The 25,219-nt window shown below is 36.1% G+C and overlaps 1 protein-coding gene across 3 annotated transcripts; it reads left to right on the forward strand.

Annotated features, from left to right (window-relative positions):
• The first annotated feature begins 7,586 nt into the window (after positions 1-7,586).
• On the forward strand, positions 7,587-19,753 carry LOC113080986 (DNA ligase 3-like). Of its 3 annotated transcripts, none has more exons than XM_026253065.1 (21): positions 7,587-7,745; positions 9,110-9,700; positions 9,803-9,931; positions 10,998-11,210; positions 11,307-11,458; positions 11,561-11,727; positions 12,851-12,928; positions 13,004-13,172; positions 13,356-13,511; positions 13,622-13,753; positions 14,357-14,436; positions 14,578-14,665; positions 14,837-14,914; positions 16,069-16,192; positions 16,285-16,427; positions 16,520-16,594; positions 16,873-17,019; positions 17,785-17,926; positions 18,043-18,140; positions 18,651-18,728; positions 18,948-19,753. In XM_026253065.1, exons 2-21 carry the CDS (start codon positions 9,157-9,159, stop codon positions 19,179-19,181), a joined length of 3,027 nt encoding a protein of 1,008 aa, XP_026108850.1. In that variant the 5' UTR covers positions 7,587-7,745; positions 9,110-9,156; the 3' UTR covers positions 19,182-19,753. The 3 variants fall into 3 exon arrangements, with proteins under 3 accessions (XP_026108850.1, XP_026108855.1, XP_026108845.1); XM_026253070.1 differs by having other exon boundaries at positions 7,588-7,893; XM_026253060.1 differs by having other exon boundaries at positions 7,588-7,824.
• Positions 19,754-25,219: the final 5,466 nt, after the last annotated feature.

The following is a 25,219-nucleotide window of genomic DNA, read 5'->3' on the forward strand; positions in this document are numbered from 1 at the left end:
TATGTGATCTCATTCTATTTTCTCTCTCTCTCTCTCTCTCTCTCTCTCTCTCTCTTTTATTTGGATTCAGTTATGTCTTGTAAAGCTTACTGTTTGTATTGTCGTACGCATATTTACTCTGTGTGATTTGTAGTTTGATGTATTACTAGTTTAATTATTAAAAACCCATATACTGACGATTGGCTTGGACTCCACCCCGCTCACATTATGAGTCACTGAGATGTCTGATCTATAGCTACAAGCTCTAAATTTAGAAACTAAATTTATCATAAGGATAGGATAATGTTTTCATGGCCAGAGAATATTTTTCCTTGAATTATAATAAGTGATAACTTTATTGGAAATTGATAGTCAATTTGGTTTGCTGGTCAAACCACTGTTTGATTTGCAGTAATTTACAGTAAGGCATATCACAACAATTGATATGGAGAATGGAATATTGACATATTAATGAGTAAATTACAGTGCCCTGTGATTATTTATTGGTATAGGCAATTGAGCTATTTTTCATAATCAATCAAATTTAATGTAACTGTCATCTGAGATATAAATTAATCATATTCCTGATTAATTATTCAAATTCCCTATATATCATTTGAGTTAATTACTCTGTAAAACTCATTGTTGTTACACCAGGGAGGGCATAATTCACAAGACAAGTGGAGACAACATCCTCAAACAATGAAGATGATATGAAGCCTCTTCGGCAAAGCAGAAATCGACCATTAGACAAATGCAGTATTGCTGCACACAATAACAGAGGCTAGAGCCCCTTTTATGAGGCACCTATGTGCTTTGAAGTGGAAAGTGTTTGCAAACTGGTGTGTCAGCAGACATGAGGACCCGGTGAGCTGCAATATCCCCACTATTTTGACCTGCAAGACAGCTGAATCCCCCCGTTCTCCTCTGTTGTCAGTATATATAGGAATTTTCATTAGTGTTCAGTGCACTGTCTGGTCCACCCTTTGAACCAGCTCAATTCGAGCGACTTGAAATTATTCTGCTCACGTTAACATGTGTTAAGTGAGTGGGTTATCAGTATGTCCTCTCGGTCAGCAGTGCTTGAATATTTTGAAGACTTCTGCAGAACTGTACATGGCTTTATGCCATCATATTGTAACCTGCAAGGATGGTGTGAAATTCTCATGCGGCCATGGGTAATAGATAACTGCTAAAGTGAAAACAAAAATGCAATCTTAATTATTGTTATGTATTGCCTTTTGTTTTAACTTCCTATTGTCACGTTCGGTGATACAGGAACGAGGAGAGAGAACCAAGTGCAGGTATGAATCTTTATTTAAGGGTAATCCAAACGGGTAAACAAGCCAGGCAGGGTCAAAACCAGAAGATCCAAAACATAACATGAACAAGACACGAACACTAGGCAAGGCAAGGATGACGGACATGAAATAACTGTAACATTAAACAAGGACTCCGTGACACAGACTGAGACAAACCAGGTATAAATACACAGAAGGATGATGAGGGAAGTGGAGACAGGCGGGGAACAATCAATTAACACAAACAAGGAGGAAGGTGACCAAATAAGGGAAAGTGAGACCTCTAGTGGACACCCAGGGATACACAGACCAGACACTGTGACACCTATATCACGCTAGTCCAGTGCTGTTTGATTGTGTACTCTCTGCCAAACCTGCATCTAGGTCAGGGATGAGCAACTTCAGTCCTGGAGGACCAGTGTCCTACAGAGTTTAGTACTAGCCCTAATCAAACACAGAGTGATTTACGCAACATAACGTCAGCAGAGGTCACTCACAATTCATTACATAAACATTATACAGTTACATTTTCTCAAATACATAATGCATGGAACAGTTTTGACACTATATTGAGCAGTAATAGCTGTTTTATTGTGAATAAAACAGCTGTTGACCAATCAGAATCAAGGACTAGAAATTGTATTATGACGATTTTTAATTCCATTTAATGTATTCTTTTTAAATGAATATTTTATAATTGTGCAAATTATTATTTTTAAACATTTTTAAAAAATTCTTTAAAACACATTTCTGTCTTGGCTCAACACTTAACTATTTAATGCTTTTTCTGTCAAATAAATGTCATGTCTTTGAATTATCTTCATTTTGTAGATTTTGTCAGAAAATATTTTATATATATATATATATATATATATATATATATATATATATATATATATATATATATATATATATATATATATATATATATATATATGTGGCGAGTGGGGCGGGGCCGAGAGGCGTGGGAACGAGGAGTGAGGCCAGGTGTAGTGATTGGAGATGAGCTACACCTGCGCCCCACCGCCGGTCTTGAGTCCCACGTAGGAGATGGAAGGATATAAAACTGGAGCGACGACCGTGAAGGACGAGAGAGGACCAGGCCTGGGACATTATTTTATGTTTTGGCTTTTATTTGTGCGCACCAGTCGTCCGTGAGGGGCTGGTGCGCCGTTTTGTATTTATTTATGAATTATTAAAATGCTTTTTGATTGTGCGCCGGTTCCCGCCTCCTTCTTCCCGATGAGTATGGAGTGAATATTGTTACAATATATATATATAATATTTATAGTTTTTTTTTTTGATTTATAGATTTTTAATCAATAAGTAATAAAGTAGAAGCCCCATCTTGCGCCTTACATACCATAATTGTTATACTCATCCATTACACATTAACACATTACTGTTCACAGCCTCTCAGAATCAATTGTGACATGCAGCAGCTTTGACTGCAATCACATAAAAGAGCCCTCATCATCGACAGCCCTTGTATATCCCACAACCACTCTCCACTTTTGTTCCCAGGGACATTTAATCACTTTGAGGAAAATGAAGGGCTAATGAATATCACACTCCAAACAAGAGAAATGAAGTTCAATCTAATGATTGTGACTTTTCAAGCTGCTTGTGGAGCTCTAAAAGTCTCCCTGTGACTCACAGCTAATTTCAACCAGATGAGGTCTTTATTTCCCATCATCCTCCAAGGACAAGTCGATGGCAAATCCATCACCATCCCCTTTAATTATTCCTCATTCTTTGGGTTACAGATTTCACCAAACACTGAAAGTATTAAAGAGACCCAACTTATCCTGCACCATTTTTATTACAGACATAAATGATACCTCAAATCCTACAGCTTACAGAGAAAGAGGTGTGCTTTTCTTAGCGACTGATGGATTTTTGTCTCCTTGAAGATAATATGGGAAAAATATCATAGACTTACACTAAAAGAAAGGTGTATAATAGAGTGAAAGTGAAGTGACATTCAGCCAAGTATGGTGACCCATACTCAGAATTTGTGCTCTGCATTTAACCCATCCGAAATGCACACACAAAGAGCAGTGAACACACACACACACACTGTGAGCACACACCCAGAGCAGTGGGCAGCCATTTATGCTGCGGCGCCCGGGGAGCAGTTGGGGGTTCGATGCCTTGCTCAAGGGCACCTAAGTCGTGGTATTGAAGGTGGAGAGAGAGCTGTACATGCACTACCCCCAGCCACAATTCCGTCCAGCCCGAGACTAGAACCCACAACCCTTCGATTGGGAGTCCAACCCTCTAACCATTAGGCCACGACTTCCCCTCCCTAGAGGGTCCTTTGACAGCAACCACTCTAGCAATGTCCTATTACACCAATTTAACATTTTGACAGTTTAACACAGGCAAGCATCACTCCCATTTTCTTCAGAAAATATTGCAAACCTAGTTTTCAAACATAGCATTTCAAATCTCACCCACACAGGCCTTAGAATGTATTTCACAAACACTTGACATCTTGATCTGAATCTGATGCCATTCTCGTGTTTATGTTTTGCTGTTGCAGAAAAGAGTTTGATATTAAGAATGAGCTGAACTGATGTGGATGCTCCAGTATTGTCAAGAAAGTTTGAAATGATCAAAATATAATCTTGTAGTGTGGGTGCTGCACTGACAACAGTATGTGTGTGTGTGTGTGTGTGCGCGCACACGCGCGTGTGTGTGTATTCTACTATTTTAACTATTGTATTCTATGTATTTTAACTATTATACATTTCAATTCAGTTGCAACTAACATGCAATTAAGTCAGAAAACATTACATTCATTTTGCACATGAACATTATTTGAAAGTATCATATTATATTATGTTATATAATAATAATAATGTTATATCATATCATTATATCATTTTTATATTATATTATATATTTAGTTATTTTTATGTTTTTTATATACTTTAAGTATGCTGAAGAGTACTTATTTCTCACAAGGATAGGTTTGTAGCACTTGTTTTCTTTTGTACAGAAAGCACTTCTTCAGCAGATAGTGTTCCAGATGACATGCTAGCCATCTGTTGTATACAGTGCTCCCATATGAGATTCAAAACCACTCACTCTGGATAAGAGCATCTTCTAAAAGCCTTAAATTTAAGTATTTGTCCATCTGTTGAATCTGGAGCCAACATGGAGCAAATTTTAAAAGTAAACTGCATAATGAAATATTTCAATTGAAAATGGCCCCTTTTTGTAGCTATGTGATAAAAGGTGCCCCAATGTGCCCTTTTATTTAGGTGCATTAACCTGCATTACATTAAAATGCAGTTGCATGCAGTCTGCCGGAAAAACTTCCATCACAGAATTTCAGAAGAGAGATGTTTATTGTGCTTCAGCCTGTGTCCTTCAGTACTGCAGCCGCTAAAGGGCATGCAGGACTCATGCTTGGAGACAGCTTAATTGAAAATCAAACACAGACCATGAGAAACAGAGAAAGAAAGAAGGCAGCAGATGTTAAAAGGAGGGAAATGGGACATGAGTCAAAGAAACAGACAGATATATGGAAAAAGCACAGAGTGAAAACTCTCAAGACCAATAACGATTTACGCCGAAAAGAAAAATAAGGCCAGCGATGGGTATGGTGGTGTGAGAGAGAGAGAGTGATAAATAAAAGATTAAATTTCCTGACATTGGGTTGGACAGAAATCAATGGAAATAATAATGTTACAATGCACATTTTCATTAGTCTGGGGAGTGACTGAAGGCGGACTGCATGTCTAATGTATCAGTCAAAGCTAGCAGGTCTGTGCTCTTATTTGTTTTATGAATATAATATAATAACAGGCACATTTCAGGACAGATTATATCACAGAGAAGCTTTTGGGTTTTCGCTCTGACATTCTGACTCCTTATAAGCCAATGCAATGTAAATAAATAATCATGCATCCTGTTTTAACATTCAGGGCTGGATTGTGGTCAGGAAAGTGGACCTCGAACTGTCAGGGGCCTCTAAAGCTGGCCTGTAGGGATCTGAATGTGCATTTATAGTGTACTTCAAATCTTAAGTATATAACCATATTTCAAAGACAACAGTAAGTAATTGTAAAATTACATATAAAGCTGTATTTCCTGCTTCAGTGGGTCTAAAAAGCACACTTAGTTTCGACTAACTGCATTTAGTATAAATTATAAACTATAATTCTTTTTTTATTAATTCTAATTAACAGACAATTAAAGGAATAGTTCTCCCAAAAAATGAAAATGAAGATATAGATGAGCAAAACGGATTTGGAGAAATTACGCATCACTTTCTCACCAATGGATCCTTTGCAGTGAATGGGTGCCGTCAGAATGAAAGCATTGCAAGTGGCCAAGCAATTCAGGGGCCTCTGGCGATATGATCAGGCCCTGTTAATCTCCCATTGAGCAATTAAAAAGTTTAATGTGCTCCCTAATTTTTAGTCTATATTGTTAAAAGTCCATTTTCTTTCTTTAATCATTTCGCTTCATTGTCATTTCATTTGTTTTTAATTGTGAACAAGCCATCACTGACTGATGAATCATTCAATTAGTTTCCCTTCAGTCTTTCCTTTGGGACGCATGTTTTACTCCCTAATTGAGAAATGTACTGCAGACATCTCACGTCATCCCAGCACACAAGTTTCCTTCTCAATTTTTTTTTTTTTTTTTTTTGTGTAAAGAAGTCACACACGTATAGAGAGGTTTTGCTAGTTTCGCTACAAATATTATAGTGTACATAAGATATCTCATCCAGACTATTATTATACTGAAAAAAACTGTGCCATTCTTAAGTGAATCAACCTTAATTTTCCTTGATTTATTTCACATGGAAATACTTTCAAAAGATATGTCTTTAAGGATACAATTATGACTGAGGTGGAGTAGGCTGTTTGTACTCAGTGACACTGATTGTTATTCAACATACTGCTTTATCTTGTTAGTCTAACCACTGATGCAATATTAACATGCTTATCTGATTAATTAACATGATATGGTCTAGATATGGATAGGAACTCATATTTACAGATGCTACATTCCCATGATACCCTACTAGAAATGATATCTTTGTTGATGACATAATCTGCAATCCTTGATCTCTGTAATGGTATGTTAATACTGCACATTTAATTCTGCTCAAGGCAAGATTTTGGCACATAAAGTTGCGGTGTGGTGAATTAAAAGTGCATTTATATTTATGCTTAGTAAACACAGGGGAGTGTTTAGTGTAGAAGCCTTGAAATGCCTTCTGGACTGATGTGATTATAGTAGCTTTGAGCTTTGCTCAGCATCAGTGGTTAATATTTCAGAATTTCTCTGCTGAATCCTACATACTAGGAATTTAAATTCACTTTGCTTGGGGGAAAAAACATCAACGTTGCTCATTGACACATGAACTAAAATTAGATTTTGTTGGAACAGATGTATTTATGTGCCATAAACTTATAATTGTCTTCTAGATTACATTTTATGAATGTTATGAATGCATAGAGGTACATCTCAGTATAATAAAAAATAAATAGATAGTGGTGGAATTACTGTCATCTCTTGGTATGAAGAAGATGTGCTAGTCTTGCTGTGTCTGCTGAATAAACTTTTACTCAAAACCTCAAAAGAATTGTACTGCTGTGATTGTTCTTTTGGAACAAACACTGCTTTAGACCTACTGTTAGGCATTCAACCCCGGCCAAAGTGTAAAAATGTACTAATTGCAATAAATAACATTTAACATCTTCTAATGTATTTATAACTTTTATGTATTTTATGTATTTAATATATAGCTTATAGTGTCTATAATACAAAAATATGGATTAACTGAAATTACATCATTAAATCAAAATGGCATTTATTTTATTTTATCAAGGTGTATTAGCTTGAATATAAGAGAGCATAAATATTAAAATAAAGAAGTAATAAAAGTACGATGCTAGAACGCTATTCTGCTATTCCGGATTAAACTGCAGGGGGTTTTCAGCACTACAGCTCCCACAAGTATGTGAATTAACTTGATTGACGAAACAGGCAACAACTGTAGTCCTTATTTAGCAGCCTGTTTTTATTTATTTATTTAACAACAACAACAACAACAGAGCCTCTTCAAAAAGTCAGGTTTTAATATGTGTAATTTTAAGATGTAGAACAAAACGTGGAATTCTTGTTTGCACAGGGAGTGTTAAAACATTTAAAATATAAAGTCTACAGTCGAGTTAGAGAGCGCCCACCTTGGATTTGTGTCTAAAACAGGTCGATAATTGTTTTCAAAAATTAGTAATTAAAAAAACTGATATACGGTGCGCATGCGCACTGTACAGGAAACCACTTCCAAAAAAAGAGGAAGCGCTCATGTGATTTAAAGGGAACCGCACACAATCCAGAATCGTGTTACTTTTTTTTTTGCTAACACATTAGTAAATTGTTTTTGAAATGGAAATCGTTACGCAAGGAGCCTGGGATCGTCTTGCAATGAAAACTGAGGTGAAACGTGATTGAGATGAGCTTCTGTATAATCTCTCACAGATCGCTGGTCGTATTGCTGCTGCATAATTCAGCTAAGGTTAGCATGCGAGCTAATACCAGGTCCATCAACAAAGCGACACATAAACAGAACCACTCAAATATAATTGTACGTGACTATTCTGTCTCTATCACATTACAGTTTCTGCACATTCTATTTGAGAATAACATTGGTAGTATTTTGTACTAAAGTTAGCTGAAGTTTTTATACTAAAATTGACTATTGTACACGCAGTGGAGTGGCCCATGTGCAAAGACATTTGTAACGTTACGCCCCCCAAACGTTATATAGACTAATGTGGGCTCCGACGCTCCTTATTTTATATATATATATATATATATATATATATATATATATATATAATTTTTTTTCTGAGGTAAATAACATTACACGAGTAACGTTATCCACAAACTGTTTTATTGACTAAACAATAAAATGCTTGGAAATAATTGTTTAACCTTTTAAGTGTATTCATTATTTGTAGGGCGCCAGCCACCCAATAATCGCAGTAAATGCGTTTTATTACTTGTAATATAACTCAAATTCTATCCTTTAAATTGTTTTCCGCTCTTTAATGTGGCGTGAGATCGTTGTATTCACCTCCGTTCTAGCAGCATGTGAATAAAGCATCTTGTTCCACTTTTCTATTAACTTCGTACGAGTTTAAAAAAAAAAAAAATCAGAACAACTTAATAATATGAATGTCTCATGTAGCTAATCAATCAAAATGCGTTTCGAAAATCGTCACTAAAACAGCATGTGTAGAATCCTAACAGGCGTTACGGAACATTTAATGTTACATTATTATTATTATTTTATTTTTGGAGTATGTGAAATTTTCGCTTTAATAAACTTTATTCACGCAATACAACAACTTTAGCCTAAAGTTTTTTTTTGAGCAGTAAATCAGAATATTAGAAGAATTTCTGAAGGATTATGTGACACTGAAGATTGGAGTAATGATACCAAAAAAACATTTACATTTTTAAATATATTTAAATTTTAAATAGTAAAAGTATTTCACTATATATGTATGTATTTATGTGTGTATTTTTGTTTGTGTGTGTATTTGTGATCTGTAGAGTTGCTATAACATTTTACAACATAGTCTACATATAAACATACACTCTACATAATGCAATGCACATGTTTGTTTGTGATCTGTAGAGTTTTAACATGTTATGGCTTAATATGTTATAAACTGAAATAAAAATATTTCAGTTTAGTTGCCACCTCACCAGCCTTTACTTAAAATACTAAGCTTGACATGCCCACACAACTCTGAATGCTGTTTAAGCACGAGCATTTTTTGTTTTTCTTGCAGAAATCACCTCTGCTGTGTAAGATGGAAACTCTCTTTTGCTGAACTTTATGCCCAGTCTTTGGCTTGGCAGGGCAGTAAGGACACTCAGCAGATCATCTCTGCCAAAGCTTTGTAAGGAAACTTCCTTCAGAGCAGCACTAAATCATCAGTCTCTCCAGTGCCCGAGGACTCTTATATTTTCGTGGCGCTTTGTGTCCAGCCCCAGTGGCATCTTTTTCTGTGTGCCACAAATTCGACAGTTTAGTCTCAGCTCCGGCTCTTATTTCCATGTTTCTTGGCCTGAGTGGCGAAGTGAACGACCAGTCATGGCAGAGCAGAGATACTGTGTGGAATATGCCAAACGTGGCACGGCTGGCTGCAAGAAATGCAAAGACAAGATCATGAAGGAGCTGGTCCGGATTGGCAAGATAGTGCCAAACCCTTTTAGTGAGTCTGCCGGGGAAATGAAGGAGTGGTACCATGTGAAGTGCATCTTCGAGAAGCTTGAGAAAGCGCGCGCCACCACAAAGAAGATCGATGACATCACAGAGCTGGAGGGGTGGGAGGAACTTCAGGACGAGGATAAACTGCTAATCAATAAACATGTTTCAGGTATTCAGTCACTGTTACCCCAAGCTTTGCTCTCCTTGTTTAGTTCAGATTAGATATCATCGCAGACCTGACATATTCTGAGCAGTCTCTCTTCTCTAACAGATCTGGCAGCCAAAGCCAGTGCAACCCCAAAGAAGAAAGTGCAAGCAAAGTTAAACAACAGTGGGCAGCTGTCAGCACCGTTAGCTGATCCAACAGTCAATGCTCCTCGCAAGTTTTCTGGCTTCACAGGTACAACGCTAAGAGTGTTGCACAAAACAAAGATTTTTGTGTGTTGCTTTTGCATTTTGTAGTATACACTATAGTTCAAAGTTTGGGGTCCGTAATATATAATTATGTTTTTGAAAGTCTTTTATGCTCACTAAGGCTGTATTTATTTATAATATAAATAAATGTATATATATATATATATATATATATATATATATATATATATATAGTAAAAGCAGTAATACTATGAAATGGTATTACTATTTAAACAGCTGTTTATATATATATATATATATATATATATATATATATATATATATATATATATATATATAGTTATATATATATAGTTATATATATATATATAGTTATATATAGTTATATATAGTTATATAGTTATATATATATATATATATATATATATATATATATATATATATAGTTATATATAGTTATATAGTTTTATATATATATATATAGTTATATATATATATAGTTATATATATATATAGTTATATATATATATAACTATATATATATATATAGTTATATATAGTTATATAGTTATATATATATATATATATATATATATATATATATATATAGAGTTATATATATATATAGTTATATATACATATATATAACTATATATATATATATATATATATATATATATATATATATATATATATATATATATATATATATATATATATATATATATATATATATATATATTTATTATTATTATTTTTTTTCTATAAAGAAAAACCTGGAATTTCCAGCAGCCAATTTTAATATCCTCCAGAAATCCTTCTAATGCTGATTTGTTGCTCAAGAAACAATCTTCTTCTTAGTCACTTCTTCTTAGTCTTTGTAGTCACTTAGTACTGTCTTGGTTTGAATTTGCATGGATGAGGAACAGATTGTCGTTCTTATTGTTGCCTTTTACAGAATGATTTGCCAACTTGCATTTAATTCTATTGATCCACCAAAGGACGGCAATGAAATTAAATGAAAATCTGTTATTTAATATGGCCGTGCTCTGCCAGCTTAATATAAGGTTTTAACACTCCTGTGTTCACAGCTACCAAGGCAGGTTCCTCTTCCTCCAGTCCTGGACCATCTCCAGCCAAACCCACTCAGGGTAGCGCTTTATCAGCTCAGCTGTGTGACCCCAACCATAAAGACTGCTTACTGCGGGAGTTCCGCAAACTTTGTGCCTTAGTCGCAGAGAAGTCTGGCTATAACGCCAAGACAGAGATCATCAGAGACTTCTTAATAAGAGGCTCTGGTGGAGGTAAGCATGGAAAATATAGGCCAACATTAACACCAATAGTGATTTCAAAAGGCATCTATTTTTTTTCCTACTCATCTCCCTCTCACATCTTCACAGACAAATTCCGTGGAGATTTGTACCTGACAGTGAAGCTTCTCCTCCCAGGAGTAGTTAAGAATGTCTACAACCTCAATGACAAACAGATTGCCAAGCTTTTCAGCCGCATATTAAATTGCAGTCAGGATGAGATGGTGCAAGACTTGGAACAGGTTTGTTGTGACATTGAACTCATTTCTTTTTTTCAAAATATGCAAGTTCTTTTGAGAAATATTTAACCTTTTTCTTCATTGATCTTTATCGGCTTCATAAAGGGAGATGTTTCAGAGACGGTGAGGGTATTTTTCGAGCAGAGCAAGTTTTTCCCTCCATCAGCCAAGAGTCTTCTGACTATCCAAGAGGTGGATGCTTCGCTGAGCCGTCTATCCCAACTCACAAAGGAGGATGATCAGCAGGCAGAGCTGCAGGACATTGCTAAAAAGTAAGTTAAAAATCATATTTAAACTTAGGGCTGTCACGATAACAAATTTTGCTGGAAGATAAATTGTCCAAAAAAATTATCGCGATAAACGATAATATTGTCATTCTAAGACCAGTTTCAACTAATATAATGATAATGGCATAATAACGCAGGTACGCCTTTTCAAAGATCAATAACTTTTATTTTATTTTATGGTAGATTCAGAGCAAAAAATACCAACATGTTGACTTCGTGTGGTTTAAAATTAGTTAATTTTGTATGTTATATTATGTTTAAACGCCAGTAAGGGATGCTCATATTGACCGTTTAACCGTTAACCGAAAGTAAACATTTTGACCGATGAGGGGGCCATTCACATATCGCGTAATTTTTTTTGTGCTCAAGTTCCTTATTTCAAATGCGGTATGCACGCTCATAATGGAAGTGAGACGGTGCGATGCGCTCGTTTTTTTCCAGGCACATCCACCCCACATCTAGTAAAAAACAATAGCTTTTCAGAATGATGCAAGCGCACCAGGTCGTGTGAAAGGAACCAACTCAATCAGCTTCCTTCGGGGGTGAAACACTGCAGAGTTTTTTACTTTTCTTCGAAAATTAATCTTGTAGCAGAGTTACAGGAGGCTTAGCAACGACAGACGCCTCAGGAGCGCAACTGCCCGAGCGCTTTGGAAAGAAGGAGAAAACAACGCGTGTTGCGTTGACACACACATCCACACGCCTACAGACATATTTAGCTGAGCAAGCCAAATGAAGCGAGCGAAAAGTAGGCCCATTTTGAGAGAAAACGAAGTTACTTGCAAAATTGCTACGCGATATTAAAATAAAGCAGTAGTGCAAGTACAATGCTGTATCACTTGAGACGAGAACATCCACAAGCTAATGAAAGGCACTACCCAAAGCTGGTCACTTTAGCGAGACGTTATCTCTTTATTTCCGGGACATCTGTGCCATCGGAGAAAAAATTGTCGAGTTATTTATTTTTTAATTGTGCAATTAATTGATTTAACGACTATCGCGACAGGCCTATTTACACTTTGATTTGATAAAATTCATATTAAAAAAAAAATGTTTTCCATTTGTTTGAATTTTAAAAAGAGCTTAACTTGTGTTTCTTGATTTCCAGGTGCACCGGAAATGATTTGAAGTGTTACATTCGTTTGGTCAAACATGATCTGAAAATCAACTCGGGGGCTAAACATGTGTAAGTGATGCTAGCAAATGGTACTTAAAGGCATTGTTTATTCTGTCTTACTCAGTGGGACGTTTCTTTTATCAGTTTGGATGCTGTGGACCCCAACGCTTATGATGCCTTCAAAGCCTCCCGTAACCTTGGTGATGTAATTGACCGGGTGCTAAGGAACCAACAGGACGCATCTAATGGGACAGGGCCCAGAAAGATCCTCAGCGTGGAGGCGTCTCTGATGACCCCCGTACAGCCAATGCTGGTCTGAATCCCTGTTGCTCTTAAAATGGATAGTTCACCCAAAAATTAAACTTCTGTCATCTATTCATCCTTGTGTTGTTCCAAACCTGCATGAATTACTTTCTCCTGAACATAAAAGAGGATATTTTGAAATTTTGGGGTATTTTATCAATTGCTTGTTTGAATTAGTTTTTTAATTTTGTAGGCAGAAGCATGTAAGTCCATTGAGTATGCCATGAAGAAGTGTCCTAATGGGATGTATTCTGAGATCAAGTATGATGGTGAGCGTGTGCAGGTCCATAAGAACGGCAATCACTTCAGTTACTTCAGTCGAAGTCTCAAACCAGTACTCCCACACAAGGTCAGGACCTCCCGTTGTTTAGCTCTTCAAATCAAATGCCATGAGATATGTTTATATGCATGTTTAAAACCATTCAAATCTTTGTTAAAGAGTTTGATTTTCTCCCACAGGTGGCCCATTTTAAAGATTTCATACCGCAGGCGTTTCCCGGTGGCCATAGCATGATCCTTGATGCTGAAGTTCTTCTTATTGATACAAAGACTAGCAAACCACTGCCTTTTGGGACTCTTGGAGTACACAAGGTACACCAGAAAACAATATGTTTTGGATGTTCTGTAACAGATTAGTTATATATATATCTAAACTGGCATTATTTACTCATTCTCGTGTAATTTCAAACTTGACTTTCATTCATATGTGAATGGATGCTGTTTTAAAAAAAAGTCACAAATGAATCCATGTAGACTAAAATGAAGTAGAACATTAATATTGTCAAATATTTTTGTAATTTAAGTAACTGGTGTCTGTTTTAATGTTTTAAAATGTAATTTATTCCTGTGATGATAAAGCTGAATATCAGCGTCGTTGCTTCATTCTTCAGTGTCACATGATCTTTCAGAAATCATAATATTTATACTACTCGTAATGCTACTTATTAAAATATTTATATACAAATGTATTTATTAAGATTCAGATTTTCATTTTATATTGACACTTTTGTTCAAGTTTATTTTTTGCTGAATAGAAAAACAGTATATATTTGAAATAAATCTTTTGCAAAATTACAAGTGTCTTTACTGATACTTTTGATTAATTTAATGTATGCTTGCTGAAAAAAATAAAAAAATAAAAAATAAATATTTATTTATTATTATTATTATTATTTTTTTTTTTTTTTTTTTTAGAAAGCAGCTTTCCAGGATGCCCAAGTGGGTCTGTTCGTGTTCGACTGCATTTATTTTAATGGTATCAGTCTCATGGACAAGTGAGTCAACCTAAATTAATGCCTTTTTTTCTTCAATATTCTGAATGTTATTGCAGGTTTTAGAGAACAACATTTATATTAAAGGTTGGGTGATATTTTTAATATAAGACTTGATGATGATGATCTGGTGGTGTTTTCCAGGCCTCTCTGTGAGAGAAGAAAGTTTCTCCATGACAATATGGTGGAAGTTCCTAACAGGATTCTTATCTCAGAAATGAAGCATGTCACGGTCAGTTCTGCAGTGCTTTTGTTTTTCTTTCTCTACCCATGATGCATATATTCTCAGTGTTCAAGGAAGCACAGAAATGTGTAGGCAGGTCAAGTTAATTAAAGGTTGGTGTTATGATAAGACTTCAGGGTGGATGGTTTTTATAAAGCCAATGCCATTGTGTCCCAACAGAGAGCTGCTGACCTGGCAGAAATGATCACACGTGTCATCAGGGAAGGACTGGAGGGGTTGGTTCTGAAGGATATCAAGGTATGTTGGCTATGTTCTCAATGTAATACTAGCATTCTGCCTACTGAAGTACTTGAAATGGTATGCTGTAAGATTCACAGGCCTTCATACATACAAGACAAATGCTGAGTTTGAACTGCTGCTGTTATATAAAACTGTAACTTGGTGGCATTCATGAAACGAGTATTTTGCTCAGTGTCATTGATTAGCAAAGAAAGAATCTGAAACTGTCTCTCTCGTCTCTTTTTACGCATTGGTCTGAACGGACAAATCACATGTGAAAACTAGACCAAATATTTGTGCTGTGAACAGTCCTTTTATACATCAAGTGGCATCCAATTACTGTTTAGGAAATAAAGATGTTGCAGTTGTAACCTGGTTTGTGTGGCGAGTCAAAATTCTAAGCAGTATGGTCAGATGGATGCTTAAATCATGGTTGCGTGCGGAGAAAAACATAATAAAGCTAGGCCATATATAGCAAATGAATAGGCCTGTACGATAAATATATATTTTACCTGAATAATAAATACATAATAAATACATTAAAAAATACGAAAATGAATGAAAAACGAGTTTCGGTTCATTTTTGTGCTGCGTGAAAGGAAACAGATGGCAGAAAGCGGCATCCTATTTTTCTTTTGGCTTATATTACGGACAAAGATTTAGTTTTTATTGTGAATGTACACAAAGGCAACCCTCTTACAATTCTTCTTATCTTTAAGACTAAAAGAAGTTGCTTCCACTGTTAGAATGAAAATAAAATCAAATGATTTCACCAGCGCCGCATGCGCACAAAAAGTTAAGCTTTGCTACCTTGAAAATGCAGCCTGTCTATTAGAATAATAAAGTACAGTCAGTCAAATATGAAAAAAAAACACTGGTCCGTTAAATATGTAATAAAATCTGTGCTGATAAGTGTCATCACCGTACCACCATGGTGTTATGCAAAACATTTTGTTTTACGTGAATCTTGGAATGCTAGTGAAGTAGGCTATAATAAATATTAATTTGACATTCAAATACATACTGTAAATTAATTAGTAGTTTAATAAGCTCATGTTTGAATTTAACAGCTGCCAAAAATCCAAGAATTCTGACAGCTTATTGGCTCCAGATGAAAAAGTGTAGTACTTCTGTGTCTGTTAGGTCTCTTCATGGCTTAATTACTCTTGCAGGGATATTATGAACCAGGCAAACGGCACTGGTTGAAGGTGAAGAAGGACTATCTGAATGAAGGAGCAATGGCAGACACTGCTGACCTTGTGGTGCTTGGAGCTTTCTATGGGAAAGGCTCAAATGGTCAGTATCTCAGTCCAATCCGAATGGTTTTAAATAATAACTAAATTTCAGAGCCATAACAGTTTTGAAATATTTGTTTTTCTGTATGCCAGGTGGAATTATGTCCAGTTTCCTCATGGGATGCTATGACCCAGAATCCAAGAAGTGGTGCACTGTGACCAAGTGTTCAGGAGGCTATGACGACGCCACATTAGCCAGATTACAGAAGGAGTTGGACGTAATTAAAATTGGCAAGGTAAATCTTATGATTTAATCAGTAGCACCTCCATTGCCATATGAGATTTATAAAAGCTACATGATAGTTTACTATCCATCTCGCTATCACAGGATCCAAGCAAGATCCCAGGATGGTTGAAGATCGTCAAGAACTATTACCCAGATTTCGTTATCCGAGATCCAGAAGTAAGACTCTTCCTAATATGACCGAAGGGATGTTGGATGTTATGTGCTTGTAATGTGAAATGAGCTTGCTGAGACTCTGTTAAAAGCCTGGTTACAGTTGAGTGTGCGATGGCAATGAAGGAACTTTATTGGCTTATCTCTTTAACTCAGATGAATGTGTTTAATAGACTGTACAAAACTCAAATGTTTAAGATGTTTGTACTGAATTGAAACTCTAGTGGCTTGTGTTGTGTGTTGAACTATAAGGAGTAATATATCCCATTTGTCAATGCTTGCAGAAAGCACCAGTTTGGGAAATAACAGGAGCAGAGTTTTCCAAATCAGAAATGCACACTGCAGATGGCATATCCATTCGCTTCCCGCGATGCACTCGAATGCGAGACGACAAGGATTGGAAGACTGCCACTAACCTTCAGCAGCTCAAGGTACCCTTGATCGTAAAATTATATTTTGCATATTTGTATGCATGTTGCATATGCAACAAGGAATTGTAGGATGTGCCATCAAGAGTTTCAAAGATAATGTTACATGTGTCATTTCAAACCAATCTTTTCGTAGCATGATGAAATTGATAAATTATATTTATTCATTTAGCAGACGCTTTAATCCAAAGCAAATGAGGACAGTAGAAGCAATCCAAAACAACAAAAAGAGCAATGATATATAAGTGATATAACAAGTCTCAGTTAGGTTAACACAGTACACGTAGCATGGGCTTTTAAATAATATAATAAATAAAAGAAACAGAATTAAAAAAAGAATAGAGCAAGCTTGTGTTAGAGGTCTTTACACACACACACACACACACACACACAATTGCATAATAAATGAAAAGAAAATAGAATACAAAAAGATTAGAAAGGTAGTTAGATGTTTTTTAAACAATAGAATTAGAATATTGAGTGATAAAGTTAGAGGGTCAAATAAAGATGGAAGAGATGTGTTTTAAGCCGATTCTTGAAGATGGCTAAAGACTCAGCTACTTGGATTGAGTTGGGGAGGTCATTCTACCAGGAGGGAACATTAAACTTTAAAAGTCTGTAAAAGTGACTTTGTGTTTCTTTAGGATGGCACAATCAAGCGACGTTCACTTGCAGAATGCAAGCTTCTAGAGGGCACATAAGTCAAATATTACACATAAGATACAAATATTGTATCCTTTTATTATTATTAATTTATTTGTTTTGCAGGAGCTGTATCGTATTTCAAAGGAGAACTGTGATTTTGAGGTGACAGCTGGTCCGTCCAAAAGTAGCCGAAATGACAAGAGCTCCTCAGGAGGCGAGAGTGGAGGAAGCTCTCCTTCTGCATCTTCCACAGCTATCAAGACCAGTAAGAGTTCACCATGAACAGATCCTGTTTAGTCTATAGTTGTCAGATGTGATGCTTGCACCATGCAAGTACCATTTAAAAAGTTCTAACATTCTGTGATTGTTCCAACTGTTCAGAAAACGGTCATACTCCCAAAGCAAAGGCAGTGAAAACCGAATCATCTTCACCAGCAGTTAAGAGGAAATTACCCACAGAGAAACAAGATGCCAAGAAGGTTTGTTATTTGATGAACCCATATACTGTATACAATACTGTTCAAAAGTTTACGATCATTAAGATTTGGGTGTTTTTTTGTTTTTGAAAAAAGTCTCTTATGCTCACTAAGGCTATTTGATCAGTAATGCAGTAAAACAGCAGTATTTTGAGAGATTATATTAAAATATAAGTTATTTTAAATTGCAGTATTTTAAAATGTAATTTATTCCTGTAATAGCAAAGCTTAATAGTCAGCAGGCATTACTGTAGTCTTCAGTTTCACATGATCCTCCAGAAGTCATTTTAATATGATTATTTGATGCTAAGAGCATGTTTTTCATTATTATTAATGTTGAAAACAATTGTGCTGGTTGCTTACTGATCTGAGCTTAACTTACTGACCCTAAACTTTTAAACGCCAGCATGTTTTCTTTAAACTCAGGCTTAGTCTGTCATGCCATGTCATAGTTCATTTATCCATTATTAGATCATTTCTCAGCTCAAACCCTGTGATCTTTTTTTATTTCAGATAAAAACAGAACCTGTTCACAGCAATGAACAAAGCAAATTGCAGACCATTCAAACAACTGACCCAAAGAATGAAAAGGTTTTGTACTTAAAAGGAATAATTCACCCAAAAATAATAATACAAAAAGACCATCATTAACATTATTTTTTTCAAAGTATCTTCATTAGTTTTCTTTATAAAAATATGAGGTGTGAGTAAATGACAGAACTCTATTTACTTTTAAAGCTAAATCTAAAGGGGGTAATTTTTTCAGTATCATACTTAATCAACACTAATACTCTTGTCATCTTCCTGCAGACACTACTGGACATTTTCACAGGTGTGAAGCTCTACCTCCCAGAGTCCTTGCAGGACTTTGAGAAGCTTCGGCGCTATTTCCTAGCATACGATGGAGATCTGGTGCCTGAGTATGACTCTGTTTCAGCCACACATACACTGGGAGAGCCAGAGGACGACGGTCCAGTCCAGAGGGTCACCTCCAACTGGATCTGGGAATGCATCCGAAAGAGGAGGGTGGTCCCTCCCAGCTGAACGAGGCAGAGAGACTGCTGGAAGGACACTACCACAAACCTCAGGCATTTTGTCCTATAACGGTATTGTTCATTACAGAACATCAAACCTATTTCATCAGACCTGCAGCTACAGCAGTAATGCTGCTAAATTAAAATTTTTTAAAAAGTGTCCCAAATTCATGTTTTTGTTTGCTTTACCACATTGTTGTATCTCACACACACTAGAAAACTGTCAGTTTAATGGCTATTCAAGTTGGTTTTGCATATTTGTAATTTGTAAACTGTTTTCAATGTCATTGACTGGTGCGTTTCATAAGCATATTCTTGAAGGAGGTCAATAAGTGTAATCATTTTGATGAGTTCATCATGATACAGTGCCATTTATCTGTTTTGAAAAGGATGTTTGTATGCTCTTGGGCACAGGACGAGTGATTAACAATAGAATAGTAACAGCCACAAGGCATGACTGTGCAATGAGTAATCATGTTGAGTAAATTGGGTAAGAGCCCTCTAGCTTAGTAATGGTAGTTGTGTGTCATTTCAACTGTTCCAATCATTCTAATTAAAACAAGCCTTTTATGCACAAAGAAACTGATTTGTGCCTGAATCGAGTCAGTCTAGCATGCAAGAGGGAACCACAGTTCTGTTCTCCAATATGAGTGTTTGGGTAATTGTCTGTATAACATTAGGACTATTTTAAGCATTGGATTTTTTTTTTCTCCTCGTCTAATCAGGAAGGTACACTCAGTAATGTTTGGAGTTATACTGACACACAGAGGTGAGATGCAGAATAATGCAAAAATTTATTTTGTTTTTCCATTGAAAATGGTTAGTGGGGTTCATTTTTACTGTTGGTACTGAGGAAAATATATATATATATAAGTTACTCATTTCCCAGTTTAATTTAGAAAATAAAAAGGTGGCAACATAATGCAAATGTTTCTAACCAAAAAAAAAAAAAAAAAGGCAGTACTTTTTCACTTAATTAAACAGAACATTAAAAATAATAATAATAATTATCACTTCTGTTTTTCTGACCACAACAGAATTTTTTCGTAGAAATAATATACATATTTACACTGATTCTAAATATACCTCTTATATAGACTGTTTAAAATCAAAACGACAGTCATTGGTATTGTCACTGAAAACACCAAGTGGAATTTTGTCAAGGTTTACTTCTTTCCTCTAGTTTCCTCTTGTCTGAAATAGAGGTTCTCCTCTCCTCTCGCACCCCAAACCATCACTGCCTGTGGAAACTTTACAAGCAATGTGGATGGTGTGCCTCTCCTCTCTTCCTCCAGACTCTGGGACCCTGATTTCCAAAGGAAATGCTAAATTTACTTTCATCAGGGCACATAACTTTGGACCACTCAGCAGCAGTCCAGTCCTTTTTGTCTTTAGACACTTCTGACCCTGTCTGTTGTTCAAGAGTGGCTTGACACAAGGAATGCAACAGCTAAAACCCATGTCTTGCATATGTCTGTGTGTAGTGGTTCTTGAAGCACTGACTCCAGCTGCAGTCCACTCTTTGTGAATCTCCCCCACATTTTTGAATGGTTTTTGTTTCACAATCCTCTCCAGGGTGCAGTTATCCCTATTGCATGTACACTTTTTTTTTTTCCTAACACATCTTTTCCTTCCCTTTGCCTGTCTATTAATGTGCTTGGACACAGAGCTCTGTGAACAGCTAACCTCTTTTGCAATGACCTTTTGTGTCTTGCCCTCATTGTGTAAGGTGTCAATGGTCATCGTTTGGATAACTGTCAAGTCAGCAGTCTTCCCTATGATTATGTAGCCTACATAATTAGACTGAGAGACCATTTAAAGGCCTTTGCAGGTGTCTTATGTTAATTAGCTGATTAAAGTGTATATAGCGGATAGCAATATATATGAACTCTTCCAGGTCTGGAAAATATTTCCAGGTTTTCCCTAACAGGAAATAGAAAGATGCATACCAGTACAGCAATGTTGAAGTCTTTGGCGATCATCTTCATCTCCCCTGCAGCTTGCATCAGCAAGGACATACCTGATGCAAAGCAGCAGCACTGTGACATTTAATTGCATAAGATGCTAATTAGAACAGAACTTTATGATAGAGTATTATGCAATACTGTAAACAAATACCCTCGTTCTGTTTCCCTCCGAGCATGGATGAGAGCACAGCAGAAACTGAATCCACCATCAGGGCTTAGACTGAACCACCTCCAACAGTCGCCTAGGGCACATTCAAGAGTGCTTTAACCAATAACCACTTAAATCAACTGATCTTTACAAATAATAATACTTACCTTCTGAAGGCCATTCGATCTCAGAGTTTGAAGACATGCAAGCAAAGAGAAGACCTCAAATACTCTGAACACCTTGATTTTTTTTTTTTTTGCCTCCATCTGTATATTGAAAAGGAAAGGACGTAACTTCTGTAGCACAGTATGGTACAATACAATATAGTTTAAAAGAATCAACATTGGCACAAATGCTGTTCATTAGCAATAGCTGAACAAACAATATGATATCACTTGCTTTAGCAAGCACTACTATGAAATGACACTCATCACCTGCTCCTCCATATTAGGGGTCTTGGATTGTAGCATCTGAAGCAGTCAGTTTGCACACATACCCCCTTTTGTGTCAATGTAAAACACAGACTGCTTCAGCTGGTGGCATATATTAATTGCAACACTAAAACACTTACAAAGTGACTGAGAGACACACAGAGTATTATTGAACATGGGTAATGGGTAATGTTTTCTTGCTAAATAAAAGCATTAATCAAAAAAAAAAAAAAAAAAATATATATATATATATATATATATATATATATTAGGGCCGGGACTCGATTAAAAAAATTAATCTAATTAATTAGAGGCTTTGTAATTAATTAATCGAAATTAATCGCATTTTAATCGCATATAAATATTTGACCTGAGAACAGTGAGAAGTAATTTTTTTTTTCACATGAATTTATAGTATACCATTAAATAATGACTGAATACATAAGCTTAAGCAACAAAATATTGTTTATTTTTGTTCAACCAAGTCTAGCAAACCAGTGCAATTTTTGCCATGAAGTGTAGCAATAGCATATTTAGAAACAATTTAGAAATAGTACATTTCAGAAATTCAGGAAACTTATAGGTGCTGGAACCTTCTGTAAAGAGTTTTTTAAGTAAAACACAATACTGTCAATTACATTGAGAACATTGGAAACACTGACTATTAGAAAACATCTCTCTGTTGCTTCAGAGGCCATAACATACTAAGTCCAACTCTCAATAACCTTGGCCAAAACAATAAAGAGTTCAACATAAACTGTTGCACCAACAAAATAATATACAGTTCAACATAAAGTGTAAAGTCCACGCTAACTGCTATATGCTTTGCGTTGAGGTGATACTTGAGGCTCGATGTGCTGCAGTGATATGAGAAGCGAACGCTAGTTGGTGCTCCAGTATAATCGGTCCGCCGAAAGAAATCCAGTGAGAAACGTTCCGCGGTGCAAAAATAAGTTATTAAAAATGCGGGAATTTTTTTTTCTGTAATTAATTAATCTTAGTTAACGCGTCATTTTTTGTGTAATTAATTAATCTCAATTAACGCGTTAAAGTCCCGGCCCTAATATATATATATATATATATATATATATATATATATATATATATATATATATACACTGACCCCAAACTATTCTATTCTGCATTAAATTCTATTATATTATGTTACGAATCCTCCACATACAGTATTGTTCAAAATAATAGCAGTACAATGTGACTAACCAGAATAATCAAGGTTTTTAGTATATTTTTTATTGCTACGTGGCAAACAAGTTACCAGTAGGTTCAGTAGATTGTCAGAAAACAAACAAGACCCAGCATTCATGATATGCACGCTCTTAAGGCTGTGCAATTGGGCAATTAGTTGAAAGGGGTGTGTTCAAAAAAATAGCAGTGTCTACCTTTGACTGTACAAACTCAAAACTATTTTGTACAAACATTTTTTTTTTTCTGGGATTTAGCAATCCTGTGAATCACTAAACTAATATTTAATTGTATGACCACAGTTTTTTAAAACTGCTTGACATCTGTGTGGCATGGAGTCAACCAACTTGTGGCACCTCTCAGCTGTTATTCCACTCCATGATTCTTTAACAACATTCCACAATTCATTCACATTTCTTGGTTTTGCTTCAGAAACAGCATTTTTGATATCACCCCACAAGTTCTCAATTGGATTAAGGTCTGGAGATTGGGCTGGCCACTCCATAACATTAATTTTGTTGGTTTGGAACCAAGACTTTGCCCGTTTACTAGTGTGTTTTGGGTCATTGTCTTGTTGAAACAACCATTTCAAGGGCATGTCCTCTTCAGCATAGGGCAACATGACCTCTTCAAGTATTTTAACATATGCAAACTGATCCATGATCCCTGGTATGCGATAAATAGGCCCAACACCATAGTAGGAGAAACATGCCCATATCATGATGCTTGCACCTCCATGCTTCACTGTCTTCACTGTGTACTGTGGCTTGAATTCAGAGTTTGGGGGTCGTCTCGCAAACTGCCTGTGGCCCTTGGACCCAAAAAGAACAATTTTACTCTCATCAGTCCACAAAATGTTCCTCCATTTCTCTTTAGGCCAGTTGATGTGTTCTTTGGCAAATTGTAACCTCTTCTGCACATGCCTTTTTTTTTTACAGAGGGACTTTGCGGGGGATTCTTGAAAATAGCTTAGCTTCACACAGACGTCTTCTAACTGTCACAGTACTTACAGGTAACTCCAGACTGTCTTTGATCATCCTGGAGGTGATCATTGGCTGAGCCTTTGCCATTCTGGTTATTCTTCTATCCATTTTGATGGTTGTCTTCCGTTTTCTTCCATGTCTCTCTGGTTTTGCTCTCCATTTTAAGGTATTGGAGATCATTTTAGCTGAACAGCCTATCATTTTTTGCACCTCTTTATAGGTTTTCCCCTCTCTAATCAACTTTTTAATCAAAGTACGCTGTTCTTCTGAACAATGTCTTGAACGACCCATTTTCCTCAGCTTTCAAATGCATGTTCAACAAGTGTTGGCTTCATCCTTAAATAGGGGCCACCTGATTCACACCTGTTTCTTCACAAAATTGATGACCTCAGTGATTGAATGCCACACTGCTATTTTTTTGAACACACCCCTTTCAACTAATTCAACTAATTGCCCAATTGCACAGCCTTAAGAGCGTGCATATCATGAATGCTGGGTCTCATTTGTTTTCTGAGAATCTACTGAACCTACTGGTAACTTGTTTGCCACGTAGCAATAAAAAAATATACGAAAAACCTTGATTATTCTGGTTAGTCACATTGTACTGCTATTATTTTGAACAATACTGTATATGTGTGGGACCTGGGATTGCCGGTGGACAATATTGCTGTGGGGCTCAAGAGCTCATCGAGATCATCTCCGGAGATGGGAGAGCTGTGTACTGAGCCAAGCGCACACACCTAACAGCTACTACAGCCTAAAAAATAACGTGGACAGTTTTTAGTAATTCAACTTTGTTGAGTTTAGTTACACTGTCTCTTTGATGGATAGAGGTAAATAAAGGTGAGGCTGAATAGATGTTAACTGAAGTAAGAAATTGGCACACTAAAAACAAAGTCATTAAACATACCTTGTAAGACAATTAACACTTTTGTGCAAGTTCTTCTGGGTTACATGAGACAAAGTCCTCAACTAAAAGAATTTAATGTGTATTGATTGAACGTGTATTGTTACAAGGGCACAGGAGGTTATGTAGTAAAGAAAACTTTAATTCCCACAATGGGCAATAGTGCTTGAGCAGTACTTCAGTAAATAGTCCTCTCATTATTCATGCATGCCGTTCCAAACTGCTGGTATTTACATCTAGATTGAGCACCCTCAGTATTGGTGCCCCTCAAGGGTTCGTGCTTTCCCCGCTATATACCCCCCGATATGAATGACTACTCCCTCAGATTCTACGGTCAAGCTTTTAAAATTTGCTGATGATACTACCATCATTGGCCTATCAATCAGCCTATAAGCAGCAGGTGGATCAG

This window comes from Carassius auratus, chromosome 5 (assembly GCF_003368295.1).
Source record: "Carassius auratus strain Wakin chromosome 5, ASM336829v1, whole genome shotgun sequence".
NCBI classification, from domain to species: Eukaryota; Metazoa; Chordata; class Actinopteri; order Cypriniformes; family Cyprinidae; genus Carassius; species Carassius auratus.